The sequence below is a fragment of the Podarcis muralis genome, chromosome 6 (assembly GCF_964188315.1).
Source record: "Podarcis muralis chromosome 6, rPodMur119.hap1.1, whole genome shotgun sequence".
Lineage (NCBI taxonomy): Eukaryota > Metazoa > Chordata > Lepidosauria > Squamata > Lacertidae > Podarcis > Podarcis muralis.
Genome location: NC_135660.1, coordinates 12,870,120 through 12,886,057, shown reverse-complemented (window position 1 = coordinate 12,886,057; position 15,938 = coordinate 12,870,120). Strand labels below are relative to the sequence as shown.

Sequence of the window (15,938 nt, the reverse complement as noted above, 5' to 3'; positions counted from 1 at the left end):
TTCTGTTTATACAGGCTGAAGTATTTGATGTGCAGTACGGGACTGCAGAAGATTTGCTCAGGATCCAAAATACTGCAAATGTCTCCAGGAAAATTGCGCTTCTGAAGCTAGGACGTTTGCCTTTGCTGTATAAGGTAAGCTGTGGCATGAATGCAATTTTACCCTAATGAATTGTTCCTTTTTCTGGTTTTCAAATTGCAACCATTATGATGACACCTTGTTGTGACTTGCTCACCTAAAGTTGTATTTAATTGGTTCTTTGCAGCAATCGCCTCCTGCAGTTTTTGGCTTTATTTTCGTTACCTGTGTTCCCAGTTTTTCTCACAGGATTATGACGTAGTGTGACTGGCTAGCTCCTTTTCTCTTTCTCTTTTTGCAAAGGCAAAATAAATGTTTAACACATTTCAGTTTGATGAAAAGGGGGATGCTGAAAAAAGTTTGATGCATACTCTGCTTCCAGGAGAAATTTGTTTTAAGAAAACAGCACTAAGAGTGAAGAAGATAAGATAAACCCATTTACGGCTGGTTTAAAACACAAGCTTGGGGGGTTATAATACCTGTGCACACTGACCTGGATGTAAACAGGTGGTGCTGTGATCTAAACCACGTAGCCTCTTGGGCTTGCTGATCCAAAGGTCAGCAGTTTGAATCCCCATGATGGAGTGAGCTCCTGTTGCTCTGTCCCAGCTCCTGCCAACCTAGCAGTTTGAAAGCACGCCAGTACAATTAGGTAAACAGTGTTTCTGTGCACTCTGGTTTCTGTCACGATGTTCCGTTGCATCAGAAGCAGTTCGGTCATGCTGGCCACATGACCCAGAAAGCTGTCTGTGGACAGACGCCGGCTCCCTCGGCCTGAAAGCAAGATGAGCGCCGCAACCCCATAGTTGCCTTTGACTGGACTTAACCATCCAGGGATCTTTTAACTTTTTACTTTTTAACCCTTTTGAACACAATGTGACTTGCTTCTGAGTACAGTGGAACCTCAGGTTACAGTGGGGATCCATTCCGGAGGCCCAGCTGCAACCCGAAAATGACGCAACCCAAAGCGTCATGTCTGCGCACGCATGCTGCACGATTTAGCGCTTCTGCGCTTGTGTGAATGGTGTGAGCTCGGAAGTAACCCATTCCAGTACTTCCGGGTTTGCGCCAGTCGCAAGCCGAGGGTGACGTAAGCCGAAGGCAACGTACCCCGAGGCTTCACTGTATACAGTGGTACCTCTGGTTACAAACTTAATTCGTTCCGGAGGTCCATTGTTAACCTGAAACCATTCTTAACCTGAGGTACCACTTTAGTTAATGGGGCCTCCTGCTGCCACTGCGCCGCCGCCGTGCAATTTCTGAAGCAAAGTTCTTAACCCAAGGTACTATTTATGGGTTAAAAGGTAAAGGTACCCCTGCCCGTACGGGCCAGTCTTGACAGACTCTAGGGTTGTGCGCCCATCTCACTCTAGAGGCCGGGGGCCAGCGCTGTCCGGAGACACTTCCAGGTCACGTGGCCAGCGTGACAAAGCTGCATCTGGCGAGCCAGCGCAGCACACGGAAACGCCGTTTACCTTCCCGCTAGTAAGCGGTCCCTATTTATCTACTTGCACCCGGGGGTGCTTTCGAACTGCTAGGTTGGCAGGCGCTGGGACTGAGCAACGGGAGCGCACCCCGCTGCGGGGATTCGAACCGTCGACCTTTCGATCGGCAAGCCCTAGGCGCTGAGGCTTTTACCCACAGCGCCACCCGCGTCCCATTTATGGGTTAGTGGAGTCTATTTATGGGTTAGCGGAGTCTGTAACCTGAAGTGTCTGTAACCTGAAGCATCTGTAACCGAGGTACCACTGTACATGTTATATTAGATATCATCTGAACTCTGTTCACACATTCTCCTGAACATGCAATGTTTAAAAGCAAGTGTGGGAGCATCCAAGCTCTGTCCCAATGACACCCCTTTGACAAATGTTGGCCTCACCTGTTCATCCCACCTTCAGCTGCTCTCAGTCCCTGACGTCCCTGCATTGAACAGGGAAGGTCTGCGTGGAGATTTTACTCAGGTTTGCTCGAATGCACCTAGAACTGCCTGTGTAACTGGGAACCGTGATAAAATTAAGACCCTGATTGCATAGAGGGCTGTACTCATGTTCAAGCAAATATGAACAAAAGTCTCCCTCCAGAACTTTTCCTGCTCATTTATAGGAAAGCTGGCTCCAGTGTGCACAGGAATGTTGAGCACCCTTGCCCACCCCTGCTGTGGGGTGCTTTCAGTTAAATGCTTGAACCTGTCTATATTGTGGCATGTGGCATTAGGTCCAGTTAGCCTGATAACTGGAGCTCCTTTATATTGAGTCAGACCAGCCCATCCAGTTTACAAGCCCTGACAATCATCTGATTGTTAGCGTCTCTGGCATCATTTCTGTTTCACTCCAGGCTGGGGAAATCTATGCAACGGGGTGCTGTTCTAGACTCTTAGGCAGGTAGTCATGTCCTTTAGAACCCTGATTTTCCCGAAGACAGTTTTGCAGAGAACTACAACCTCTGACAGATGCTGCTTTACAGCAGCTGTACTAAGAGTTGCACGGTGTTAAGCAAAATCTGTGTGCTCCACACTTCAGTCTCCTGTGGCATCATTTTACAAAGTTTGCAGCAGCAGATATTACAAGGAGGGAAAGGGCAAAGAGCCAGAGAAAAAAATATGAAATGAAATGAACTCCAGTAGTAGCTGGAGATGGCTGTCTCCTATTGTCATGTGATCTGAGATCAGAAATCTCAGTCTCAATCTCAGACATCATTACTTGTCCTGTTGGAGATTCAGACATGCCCTGAGGTGAAGCTCAGCATAACACATTGCCTGTCTAACCTCGAGCTTTTGGGATCTTACCAGCTCTGTTGGACTCTCTCCAAAATCTGAGGCTTCCAGCTGCATTGATACACTGTGGGTGTCTCAGCCACTGAAACTCAGTACTGTAATGGAAAGGAATATAGCACAAAAAGGAATAGCCAGTTGAGAACTCTGGGGGAATCCAGAAAGTATCACCAGTGCTGGCGTTCAGCCTGACGGTTTCCATTGATTCTGGGAGAGGGGGGGGCAGGGGGAAGATTTTTGCAGTCCTTCTTGGTCGGTCAGCTTTGGAACGAAAAGCAAAGGTGCTCCTGGGAAAACAACAGCATTATAACATGGTGTCATTGGCCCTTTCTTTCTAAATCCTTTCTGGTCCCATCCCCCCGTCCCCATCCCCACCCCCCTGCCCTGCAACACTCCAGAGCAGATTTGGTGAAGGCTCAGGGGGCACACAGGGAAAGGAGAGGAGGAAGATCTGTTGCACAAATGGAAATCCTTGCGCTGACTAAACGAGCTACTCGGATACTACCTAATATATCTACAATGTCATTGCAGACAATGAGTATTCTTGCGAAAGAATAATGTTAAACAACAATGGATCAACTCCTTTTACCGGTCCACAATAGAAAGTTGTCCTCTCATATTGTATCACAGTGTGGTATGCTGGCTTGACAGCCACGAACAGAAAGTCTCTACAGAGGGTGGTGAACACAGCATATGATAGCATTGGCTGTCCCTTGAGTCCGCTAGATGACATCACAAGGGATCATTGCCTTAGGAGAGCGAGAAAAATTCTCAGGGATGACTCACACCCTGGCCATCACCTCTTTAATCTTCTACCCTCGGGCAGGAGATATAGAAGTATAATCCGCCGTACCAACAGGCTAAAAAATTATTAAGGCAACATAATGCCAAACAGAAACATATGGACATAAATAATATATAAAAAACATCCTAAAAGATAAAAATTTGACCTGTATAATAAATATACATTAAAAAGCAGAGTCTTAAGGTCTCAATGGAGGTCACATGGCTTTGTCTAAGTTGAGTAGCCTTCACTGCAAATTTGGCTGAATTAAATGCACAGGTGTGTTTATTAGGCAAAATCGCACACAAAAATGCTAATGAATATTAGCGGGCACTTAAAACAAACAAACAACACACATACACGTATTGCAACTTCAAGTGGAAATGTAGCAAACCGAAGACTAGGAATATGAGAAACTGGAGCCAAAACTGACAGATAGTATTTTAGAGTTTTCCCTTCATCGTATGGAATCAAATATTTGCTCTCTGTGGACTGTTAATAAACCTGAATTGAACTGAGCAATAGAGTGAACAGGAGATAAAAAAACAATTTAAAACAAAAGTACTGTTGTCCAGGAGAGCCAACCAAAACCATTTTAGCAGCAGACCAGAACAAATTCAGCCAGGAAAAGCAGACATAGAAGAAAAACTAGAACTGGAAAATTATATCTCTAACAATCAAAGCTGGAATAAACAAGGCAGACTTCACCAAAAAAAAAACAACTATCATTACTTTTGTTTAAGTGCGAAGCAGTCAGAACTGTGACTTGCTGCTCAAAACACTCACTTTGGTAGCTAAGTTTCGGAGCTGGTTTATCATAGATGAACATGTGAATTGGAGAGGAAATTGAACTTTCCATTCCTAAAAGGGACCCTGATAGTTGTGTAAAACCATCTTTCAAAATCCAATACTTTTTAAAAAGTAACCAAGGCGTTAGTAACGTTGCAATGGTAGCAGCAGGTAAATCAATCCAAATCCCTAGAGTTCTCTGATGAAATGCCAGACAGTGAGAAAATTAACCAGGCATCGCAGAGTAATCTTAGAAAATGAATTCCTGAACTTGGCATCACCACCAAGTAGGCCCTCTACTCACATCCAACCCAATCCAGTGCAGAGCTTCTACTGGAGACTTGGCGTAGACCAAGACATTCATTTAGATTAGGGAAGATGAACCTATGGTCTTTCAGATGTTGTTGGACTATACCTCCCATCATGCCTGAACATGGGCTATGCCATCTCAGGCTGATGGGAACTGGAATGCAACACTATTCAGGTCCTACATCCCTACATTAGATATCCAGTCCCAAGACATTTAGGGCTTTGAAGGAAAGAACACTCACTTTGAATTGACCTGGAAATGAAACTGGAAGTTGGGAACTTTTCTGATACAGGAGAGCAGCAGACAGCAACTGTATGTGTGTGTGCGTTTAAATATATATAGGCCTTAGTCCTGAAGGGGGAAAATATGAATTGATATAAAGCATTAGATTAAGTGTTAGTCACTATTGCAATGTGAGTCAAGTAGATTAGGCCTCCAGAATGCATTATCCAACTAACTTTAGCAAATGCTGATAAATATGCATGAACTTCTTATTAGGATAGATTGCATTGTTATATTCCCAGTAATTTTTCAAAAATGCTTGAATTCTTGCAGACAATTTTCCATTGTGATCAACGTATATGCAAGTACTGTTTGGGAATGGGATAGATTGTGCTGCTGCTGTTATTGTTAGCTTGTTTTATTTAGTAGTTGTTGCCCCAGCCACTCTGAGCAGCTTCCAACAGAATATACAGAATATAAAAACACAATAGAACCATCAGGCATTAACAACTTTCCAATAAAGGGCTGCCTTCAGCTGCCTATGGAAAGTCGTATAATTGCTTATCTCTTTGGCATATGATGGGAGGGCATTCCATAGGGCAGGGACCACTACCAAGAAGGCGCCCCATGCCTGGTTCATCCATCTTTAAGCACCTTAAAGCACCTTTAAGTCACTTTGATTTCAGTGGGAGAAATTTACAGGGCAAGACATGTACTGTATACTCATTTATTTCTATGTATCTTACTCTCAGATAAGCAAGTATAAGGTTGCAACCTTGAACAAGTGCTGAACCTTCCCATCAACATCAGTAGGACTTAAAGGAACAGGCAGTGTATGGGGGACTTCCATTCCTAGCCCCCTCACATGTTGGTGGAGCACCCATAAGTGCACCCTGCCCCATTTTGCCCTGACCCACCCCATTCTGCCCCATTCCACCCCTTTTCCCACTCCCATTTTGCCCTCTTCCAGGTCCAAAAGGACCTGGTTGTCAGTGATTGAGAATCAATTGGACACTCCTAAAATGGTCACTGCCTAAACAGTACGGCTGGATTGTGCCCATTGTGTTCAGTCCACAGAAGCAATTATAAAATAGCAGAAACGTTGGATTTTGCAGCTAAATTTACTCTGAGTTGCTCTACTAGCCAAAGAAAACACTCTCATTTTCAAGTTCAAAGGTGGTGGGTGAGCGAAAGACTTTGTTTTGAATAGGAACCATCTAGGTCTCAAATATTGTTTTCGGCTCTGAAAACTGTGCTATGTATCTAAATGATTTGGATCCAAACTCATTATGTACATGAAAGGTCAGTAATCATTGCTAGAATTTGACGTGTCTTCAGCAGCCTGTTGTGTTCCTCTTATATTGCAGTTCTCCGTTAAATGCCAGACATAATGAAATAGCAATCAGTGTGTATTGGTGTGTATTATCTAGGTCCTGAATAGGATGCAAAGGTAACAATGCACTGATTACTGCACTGTGCAATACACTGTTCAAGGAGAAAGTTACAGAGATTAAGCCCTCCAGACATTTCATATGAATGCTTGGTTTTCAAAGTGTTTCATCAATAAAAAGATAGAAGCTTGGACTAGACTAGGAATGATTTACATTTGCATCCAGCGGCTGCTTCCCAGGAACCTCACATTATATTCTAACAAAAATCGTTGAGAGATGGTGATTGGGGCTGAGGCAAGGTTACACAGTAAGGAGCATGGCTGAGGTCTACACCAGACAGGCTCCCTTAGTCTTTCATTGCAGCAGAGGTCCGTGTGTGCTAACATTCAGGTACGGAATTCATTCATTTATTGGGGACTTGCATTGGAAACGGGGAGCTCTTCAAAGCAGGAATATGCATGCAAAGGTACGTCTCCTTTGGAATGACAGGGGGTGGGTGGACACATGCACACATCAGATCTATGTTCCAAAGCAGCACTGAGTCAGGATGCTGATATTCCCCCAGCCAAGATCTGAAATAAGACACAGAAATGGAGCGTGGGGGGGGGGGGGGAATCAGCAAAACAGCCATAGGCTCAACCTCAAAGTAACCACATCAGCCACACTATGAGAGAAGGAGGGAGCCAGATAAGGCAGAATGAGGAATATGCGCTTAAACTCCTCAACGCCACCCCCTGCATCATGGAGATGCCACTCAGGCCCACAAACACCCACAGTAAAGATGGAGGCTGTGGCTTCAGCCTATAGCGACAACCTGCAGCCTAACACATGCTTGGGATACAGAACTGGGAATATTTAGAGAGAAGTACAAGCATATTCCAATCTTTTCTCTTAGCGGTTTTCATTGGTTTGCCAACTCAAATCAGCTGCTTAGAAATCTGCTGTGTATTTACAGTGAGGGCATGCAGTTTCAAAATTACATTGGCTGGACCTACATTGACCTTTTAAACGTTATTAGAATGATACGAGATATAACGTTCCATAACATTTAATGCAGTTTCCCTTTGCTGGTGGTTCGCTGCTCTGCAGCACCTTCTGGTGCCATATTCTAATAACGGATTATTAACATTATAAACCACAAGTGTAGATCTGGCCATTGTCTGGTCAATTGGCTACAAAACATCAGTTGTCATATGGTTGTGCTTCTCTAATTATGGATATTTCACAGTGTTAGGCTACCTGCAAAGATGTGATCTATTGATTCAGTAGGCTGATAGTATTTGCAACTTCCATGATATCTGCCGTTTTAGCGATGAGTGATATCTGAACTTAAGTGAAGTTGATAAATCCTTTTTGCCAAGTATCATTGTTTTCTTTTATAAACCAAGGGGTTTTTTTGGGGGGGGGCTACTGAGTTTCCATCCCATTGGGGGTCCTCCTTGAACCAGCTCACCTGTGTAGGTAGCATATGTGGCACCATTCTCCAGGAGTCATAGAAGTGGGCAATCTAGGGATGCTTCAAAACCATGCCTTAATGGCAGACTCCTTTTTTTTGCTTCTGCCAACATCAGAACTCTATCATCATTAAGTAGAGGGCCATGTTGATGAAGGTATGGCCTCCATCTCTGAGGGTATGAACCTCTTCCACCGCCTTTAGATACAGCAATCCAAAAAGTCCAGTGTCATAGGACTGCAGCATTGAGAAATCATAAATGTCACTATGACTATTTCTAACAGGTTCTGTTATGGACTGAGTTGAATAGGATCCAAACTGCAGCAGTCTGATTGGTCCTAGAACAATAGGATCCAAAAGGCAGCAGTCTGATTGGTCCTAGAACAATAGGATTCAGAATGCAGCAGTCTGATTGGTCCTAGAACAATGCAGCAGTATGATTGGTTGGCAGGAACTACCCAATCATGCTCCAGATAGAAGTGAATCCACAACCTGATTGGCTTACAGTAGAATTCCGGAATTAGCCAATCATGTGCAGCCCATTGTGTAAATAATGTATATAAAGCAGATACTTTGAGGGGACATTCATTCATTCCTCCTCACCACTATGAGCTGAATAAAGAGCATGAAATCACTTTGCGACTCTGAGTATCTTTCAGGTTCCTTGTGAGAATATCTGCTGTCCTGCTTCTGTTCCGGAAAACAAAGATGGAAACATACTTACAAATCTCAAATTTTTTAATTCCTGTATCTAAGTTAATCATTGCAGTCTGGGCCATTTTATAGGTTGATGTGGGATTCAAAGAACAGTCCATAGATTCAGGAAGGGAAACTGTGGATCATTTAGTCCAACCCAAATATGCAGCTGTCCCTTACGGGGATCGAATCTGCAACCTTGGCGTTATCAACACCATGCTCTAACCAACTGAGCTATGTTGGGGATCTGTAAAGTACTAGCATAGTTTCCAAGTATAAAAAGGTAAAGGGACCCCTGACCATTAGGTCCAGTCGTGACTGACTCTGGGGTTGCAGCACTCATCTCGCTTTATTGGCCAAGGGAGCTGGCGTACAGCTTCTGGGTCATGTGGTCAGCAAGACTAAGCCGCTTCTGGCGAACCAGAGCAGTGTACGGAAATGCCGTTTAGCTTCCCACCAGAGCGGTACCTATTTATCTACTTGCACTTTGACGTGCTTTCGAACTGCTAGGTTGGCAGGAGCAGGGACAGAGCAATGGGAGCTCACCCCGTCACGGGGATACGAACCGCCGACCTTCTGATTGGCAAGTCCTAGGCTCTGTGGTTTAGCGTCCCTTTAATTTCCAAGTATAGCTTCACATAATCTTTTAGATTAGGTTAGAATAACATCTTTACTAGTAATACGTCACTTATGGCATTCCTTCTCAGGTTATTGTGCTTCCCCATAAAGCTAGCAACCTTTGTCTGTCCTAGAAAAGCACTGCTATACACACACCCTAATTTCCTAAGCATGTCTTTTATTTCTAAGGCAGTCAAGCTTTCTCTGTTGTTTGTGTCACTTATTTTCGGCAGCGTTCAGTTATAGGTTGGTTTCTCTCCCCCGCCACCTTCCAATATATAGTATCTGTAAGGGAAGTGAATCAAAAAAACTGCTTGGGAGTTTGTTGAGTCATTTCTCTGCCAGATAGTTTATATCATAGTCTCCAAGGAGAAAAGATAACATTTAATTCACTTTACTACTTGACCTTGTCTTCTGTCATATAGCACTGGCTGTGAAATGCTCAGCAAGTTCAAAATGTGCTGATTCATGAGATACTCAGATCCTTCTTTTTTTTTTAAAGGAGTCTTTATGACAAATCGGAGATTAATTAGCACTGGGGAACTGACGGCTGAAGGAATTACTCTTCTTCTCTAATAACCATGTTTATCATCTTAATGCCAAATTTACTTCCAGCTATTTAGTTGATGGCATAAATGTGTGATGAACTGGACCTGCTCCTTTTGGCATCAGATAAATTGTGAGGTTTGCAGAGATCTTCATTGGCCTTTCAGTCAGGATCCCTTCTGCAAAGGAAGAGGCTACAAGTAAGATGTATTGGAGGAGGAGAAGAAATCATAAAGCTGCTCATGGTTTAGTTTCCTTAACCATAAGCAAGCATTATGGAAGAATACCAAAACCAGGAAAATTTTTGAATTGTTACCAACCATGAATCATCAAACCATAGCTATGTATTACATCTGCACCAGGCAAACTATGACTACAGCATGGTTGCATACATACTTACTCAGAAGTAATTCCCACTGTGTTTTGCATGACTTAACTAGTAAGGGTGTTTAGAATCACAGCTTCAACATAGTTTTCCTGCCTCTTCACTCTTGCTTCATTTCTCTGATGAAAATAGGGATGTCCTAACATATCCTCAAGGGACGCAGGTATCGCTGTGGGTTAAACCACAGAGCCTAGGACTTGCCGATCAGAAGGTCGGTGGTACGAATCCCCGCGACGGGGTGAGCTCCCGTTGGTCGGTCCCAGCTCCTGTCCTACCTAGCAGTTCGAAAGTACGTCAAAATGCAAGTAGATAAAAAGATACCACTCCGACGGGAAGGTAAACGGCGTTTCCGTGCGCTGCTCTGATCTGCCAGAAGCGGCTTAGTCATGCTGGCCACATGACCAGGAAGCTGTACGCCTGTTCCCTTGGTCAATAAAGCAAGATGAGCGCCGCAACCCCAGAGTCGGTCACGACTGGACCTAATGGTCAGGGGTCCCTTTAACATATCCTCACACATTTCTCTGATAAAATAGGAGTGTCCTAAGGAAAAGTGGGACATTCCGGGATCAAATCAGAAACCGGGACAGCTTCTGTAAATCTGGGACTGTCCCTGGGAAATGGGGACAGTTGGAGGGTCTAGCATAATTGAGGGAGGAAAGGACCTTCCATATATACAAAAATACAGTTCATGTGAGGGTCCTGGGCCTCTGTGGGTGGAGAAGCATGTCTCAGTTTGTATGTAGGTCCCCTTACATATGTAGGAGAGTTCTGTACTGGCAGTGTTGGCATCAGGAGGCTGAGCTGGTTAAGTTGAGGAATGCCTCTGCTCAATCCTGCCTCTACTCTCAAAAGCCCAGCATAAAATAGTGATGATATTTGGATTCCAGCCTCTGTTACTTTGGCTGATAGCTGGTTGTTTAGCTTTTTCAGTTTGGTTTAGACTTGCTCCTTTTATTTGTGCTTGTCTTGACAACATGTTCAGGTTTTTGTTTTTTTAAATAATTATTATTTTTGCCACACCCTGATATCATGTGTTGATGAAGGAAGGGTTCGAAATGTTTTGAATGAATGAATGAAAGGCAGCCTGGATAGCTCAGTTGGTTAGAGCGTGGTGCTGATAATGGCAAGGTTGCAGGTTTGATCCCTGCATGGGACAATTGCATATTCCTGTATTGCAGGGGGTTGGACTAGATGATCCTCAGGGTCCCCTCCAACTCTATTATTCTATGAAGCGGAAGTGACACAGACAAGAAAATGACAGATTTTTTTTTTAGAATCCGCCAACTGATTAATTCAGGACATATTTTTAGTCTTATCATTTTTAATCAATCATCCTAGTTGATTTAATCAATTCAGTCCTGTGGTTCTAGTAGATATACTTTTGAATTGCACGTTAAGTGGCATTGCTGGGTTTGCTTTTTTTTTTGTTTGTGGGACTGAAAGATTGACGTTTTTCTCATTAGGCTTCCAAATGTACATATTCTCATGTTATCCTGTGTAATTGCTTCGCCGCCTCTCTCTTAAAGAAAATTATGTATTGATTTTGATTCTTTGCAAATAGCTGTGGCTCAGATGCCCACACGAAGGGCAGTTTATGTGCATATGTGAGCGACAGATTGATTGAACACTGCAGTGAGTGAATTTAGTGCCACTTGCTCAGTGATCTAAGCTTTATTTTCTCTGAAGATGAAGTTCTTCCAAGGGACTTTTCTAGACATAAATTTCCTCCTTTCCTTCCATCGGGCCTCATAAGCCCTAAACGTGAGGCTCGGATAAGGAAGGGGAAGAGATGTTTCAAAAGACATAAAACAAATATTCTGGTTTCTGTGGGTTTTTCTTACTGATTTTCTTAACATCCCAAAATTCTTCTGCAATATATATATTTTTTCCAGTCTAGATTGTAACTGCAGCCATTTACTCTGCACAGGAGCCATTAATTTTGTTCTAGCAACTGAAGAGAAATTTGGTTTGGTTTGCATTTTTATGTGAACCTAATTGATCCACATTTACATTTCCTGCAACTATATAGAATCATTGGATCACAGAGTTGGAAGAGACCATGAGGGTCATTTAGCCCAACCTGCTGCAATGCAGGAATCTTTCTCCCATTTTCTCCAGATTTTGTGGCACACTTACCCAAACCTGAATATATTAGGGCACAGGTGGACAAGTGGATCTTGTTGGCAGGCCAGATCACTATCTCCTGCACACACAAATCATGGGCCAACTTTGACACATGGGAAGCACCTCCCACCCGTCAATCACCTGACCGTCAGGAGCTCGGCCTACACTCAAGTAGGACCCTGGCAGAGACACATGCAGCCCAGCTGGCATGTTCTCTCTCTCCTGCTATTTTGTTCAGGAGCTTCAAAAGCAACAGATGCCAGCATACTTAGGGACCTGCAGAGTTTGCGCATCTTGCGTAACAGACCTCAGCAACTCAGCATTTTGGCTAATCTACTTTATTTACATATAAACACACATGGAGCACTGCAACATGGCTCTCTCTCTCTCTCTAGCATCAGACAGCAAAGAGAAAGAACAAAGGACAATAGCTCCACGTTTCCTGCTTGGCAGGGGGTTGGACTCGATGGCCCTTGTGGTCTATTCCAACTCTATGATTCTATGATTCTACTTCACGGAACACAGTAACACAAACATCCTGTCTCCGTCACTTCCCACTTTGTGGAGTCAAAACATACACCATCAATGTGACAGACAAAAATCCCATTACTGCAATCATGGAGAAGGAATTCTAACACTGACATCACAATGATATCACATTGATCCCAGGTGACCAATTTTCACCTGTAGTCCTTGCACTGATAACCTTGAGGATGGATTACTGGGAGAAAACTGAAATGACACACCGTGTGGAATTCTATTGGAAGAGTATTTGGCCTTGTGCCATTGTTGGTGTGGAATACTGTGTTTAAAATGTTCTGAATTTAAAGCAAGCCTTTCTGTGATATGTTTGCAGCATTTGTGCATGTTACAAGCATGGAGAACCTGTGCCCAGGTGTTTCCGGAGTCCAGCTTCCACCATCCCTTTTTGGGACTGATGGAATTTGAATTCCAACAATATCAGGGAAAACACAGGGCACCCTCCACCCCCACCGATCTTTAAAAAAATGTTTGGGAAATAAAGGAAATGTAATTCTTAATGGGAACTGGGTATATATGTTAGTGATCAGGTTTAGCTTATTTTTCTCCTTTTGACTAGTGAAGCTTCCCATTGTCTAAGAATATTCTCATATCTACCAAAAAAAACAGAAAGACTTTGTGGAGCCAGGCTGCCTTCTATGGACTGCCAATAGAGCCCATGCATTTGGGAGATAACCCAAAGTTTCCCAAAGTAAAGTAGAAGAGCACAACTTGTTTAAGGAATGGATTGACAATGCTGGAAAATGATAGCCCTGAAAAAAATGACCGCCTAATTAAATTCATGGGCATGCAAGCGAAAGAAAGTACTCTTTAACACAGTGCGTAATTATCGTATGGAATTTGCTGTCAACAGATGTGATTATGGCTGCAGCTTAGATCGCTTTAAAGGGGAATTAGACAAATTCTGTGTTCAATAGCTGTTATCCAGGACAGTTAAGCTGAACTACCGTATCCAGAGACCATGTGCCTCTTCATCAATCCAACATTCAAGACCGAGTCCAGAGATCAGCATTGGGAAAGGGCCTTTCAGCCAACTGGCAGCTGTGTCATGGGGTGCGGCAGGAGTCTGCCTAATTTCCAGTGCTGTTTAATAGTCTACATGAAGCCACTAGGAGTAGTCATTAGGTGTTTTGGAGTGAGGGGCCATCAGTATGCTGATGACATTTGGCTCTGTTTATCTACAAGAGAGGTGGCCAACTCCCAAAAGATTGCGATCTACCTACAGAATAAAAAACTGGCAGGTCAAAGTTGTTGAGCTTTTTCTTAGGGTCCTTCCTAAGCCCTATTTTTAAGGGTTTTAAAGGAAAGCCCTGTTTTTAAGGGTGGGGGGGGGGGAGAAAGAGGAACAGCCACTCACCAACAAATCGCTGGGGAGACAAACAGCCTCTCTGACTAAACTCCATCTTCCGTTCTGCAGACCGTGCAACCATGGAGGGCAAGGGCGAGGGGGCAGGGCCGGATAAGATTTTACCAACGCTAAGAAAGGGGGCCAGCGATTGACCGCGATCTACCAAAACCTCCCGGGGATCTACCAGTAGATCACGATCGACCTGTTGGAAATCCCTGCTCTATAACATCTGATGTTGCTGGGCCATGGGCTGGATGCAGTGGAAAGATGGATGAGGAGATACAAGCTGAGCTTGAATCTTAGCAAGATGGAGGCACCATGCATGAGTAATAATAATAATAATAATAATAATAATAATAATAATAATATTTATACCCCGCACGTCTGGCTGGGTTTCCCCAGCCACTCTGGTAGGCTTCCAACAGAATATTAAAAACATGATAAACATCAAACATTAAAAACTTCCCTAAACAGGGCTGCCTTCAGATGTCTTCTAAAAGTAAGATAGTTGCTTATCTCCTTGACATCTGATGGGAGGGCATTCCACAGGGCGGGTGCCACTGCCGAGAAGGCCCTCTGCCTGGTTCCCTGTAACTTGGCTTCTCGCGGGGAGAGTACCTGCAGAAGGCCCTTGGAGCTGGACCTCAGGTATAATGATGGGGGTGGAGACGCTCCTCAGGTATACTGGGCGGAGGCCGTTTAGGGCTTTAAACGTCAGCACCAACACTTTGAATTGTGCTCGGGAACGTAATGGGAGCCAATGTAGGTCTTTCAGGACCAGTGTTATATGGTCTCGGCGGCTACGCCCAGTCACCAGTCTAGCTGCTGCATTCTAGATTAATTGCAGTTTCCGGGTCGCCTTCAAAGGTAGCTCCTGTGTCTGAGAAATTGGTCAGCTGCCTAGCCTGGATGGGGTTGCTCTCCTGCTGAAGGAGCAGATTCACAGCTTTTGGGTCCAGCTCTGTCACTGGAGGCTCAGATACCCATAGTGGCTGGAAGTACCTTTTACCAACTCCTTACTTAAATACCAGGGAACTAAACATGAGAGAAGACTAATAGCATTCATATCCTCTTTGGAGGCTTCCCCCTTCTTTCCCCCACGAATTTTGTGTCTATCATTAAGCTGCTGACTCCAGCTTTGCATTTTGTTAATGAAAAATATACATAAACACTTAAAACAAAAGATAGGGAGAATTATATGTTGGAATTGTAAAACAGGATGCAAGGAGACGTGAATCGGTTGATTTCCCATCCATGTCCGTTTCGGGTGAGCTCACCCATAAGCCGATTACACTTTGTTCGACATTATTATTGTTATTATTTAAATAGCAAGGAACGAAACATACACAAAAATTCACATTTTAAAAATGCATTGTTTTGAAAAGCATTTTCTCTCGCTTCTGAATATATTTACTCTCAAAATATGCATTTTAAAATACAATTTGATACTTCTTTTTATTTTTTTGAGCTGAGAACTGTGTTGGAAATTTAAAAGGTAAAGGACCCCTGACGGTTAAGTGCAGTCGCAGATGCCTCTGGGGTTTCCGTGCTCATCTCACTTTACTGGACGAGGGAGCCTGCGTTTGTCCGCAGACAGTTTTTCCGGGTCATGTGGCCAGCATGACTAAGCCGCTGCTGGTGAAACCAGAGCAGCACACAGAAACTCCCTTTACCTTCCCACCGGAGCAGTACCTATTTATCTACTTGCACTTTGATGTGCTTTTGAACTGCTAGGTTGGCAAGAGCTGGGACCGAGCAATGGGAGCTCACCCTGTTGCAGAGATTCAAACCGCCAACCTTCGGATTGGCAAGTCCTAGGCTCTGTGTCCACAGTGCCACCCGCGTCCTTTGTTGGAACATTAGGGAGGTGCTAAAGCCAGTGAA

General features: G+C 43.9%; 1 protein-coding gene across 3 annotated transcripts in view; it reads left to right on the top strand.

Moving 5' to 3' along the window:
* NAALADL2 (N-acetylated alpha-linked acidic dipeptidase like 2) overlaps window positions 1-15,938 on the top strand; it is a 770,720-nt gene that overhangs the window by 450,294 nt on the left and 304,488 nt on the right. For all 3 annotated transcript variants that reach the window (XM_028731603.2, XM_028731602.2, XM_028731601.2), the window contains one exon: window positions 15-134. In XM_028731603.2, the coding sequence (XP_028587436.2) occupies window positions 15-134 (120 nt within the window). The remainder of the gene's footprint in view (window positions 1-14; window positions 135-15,938) is intronic.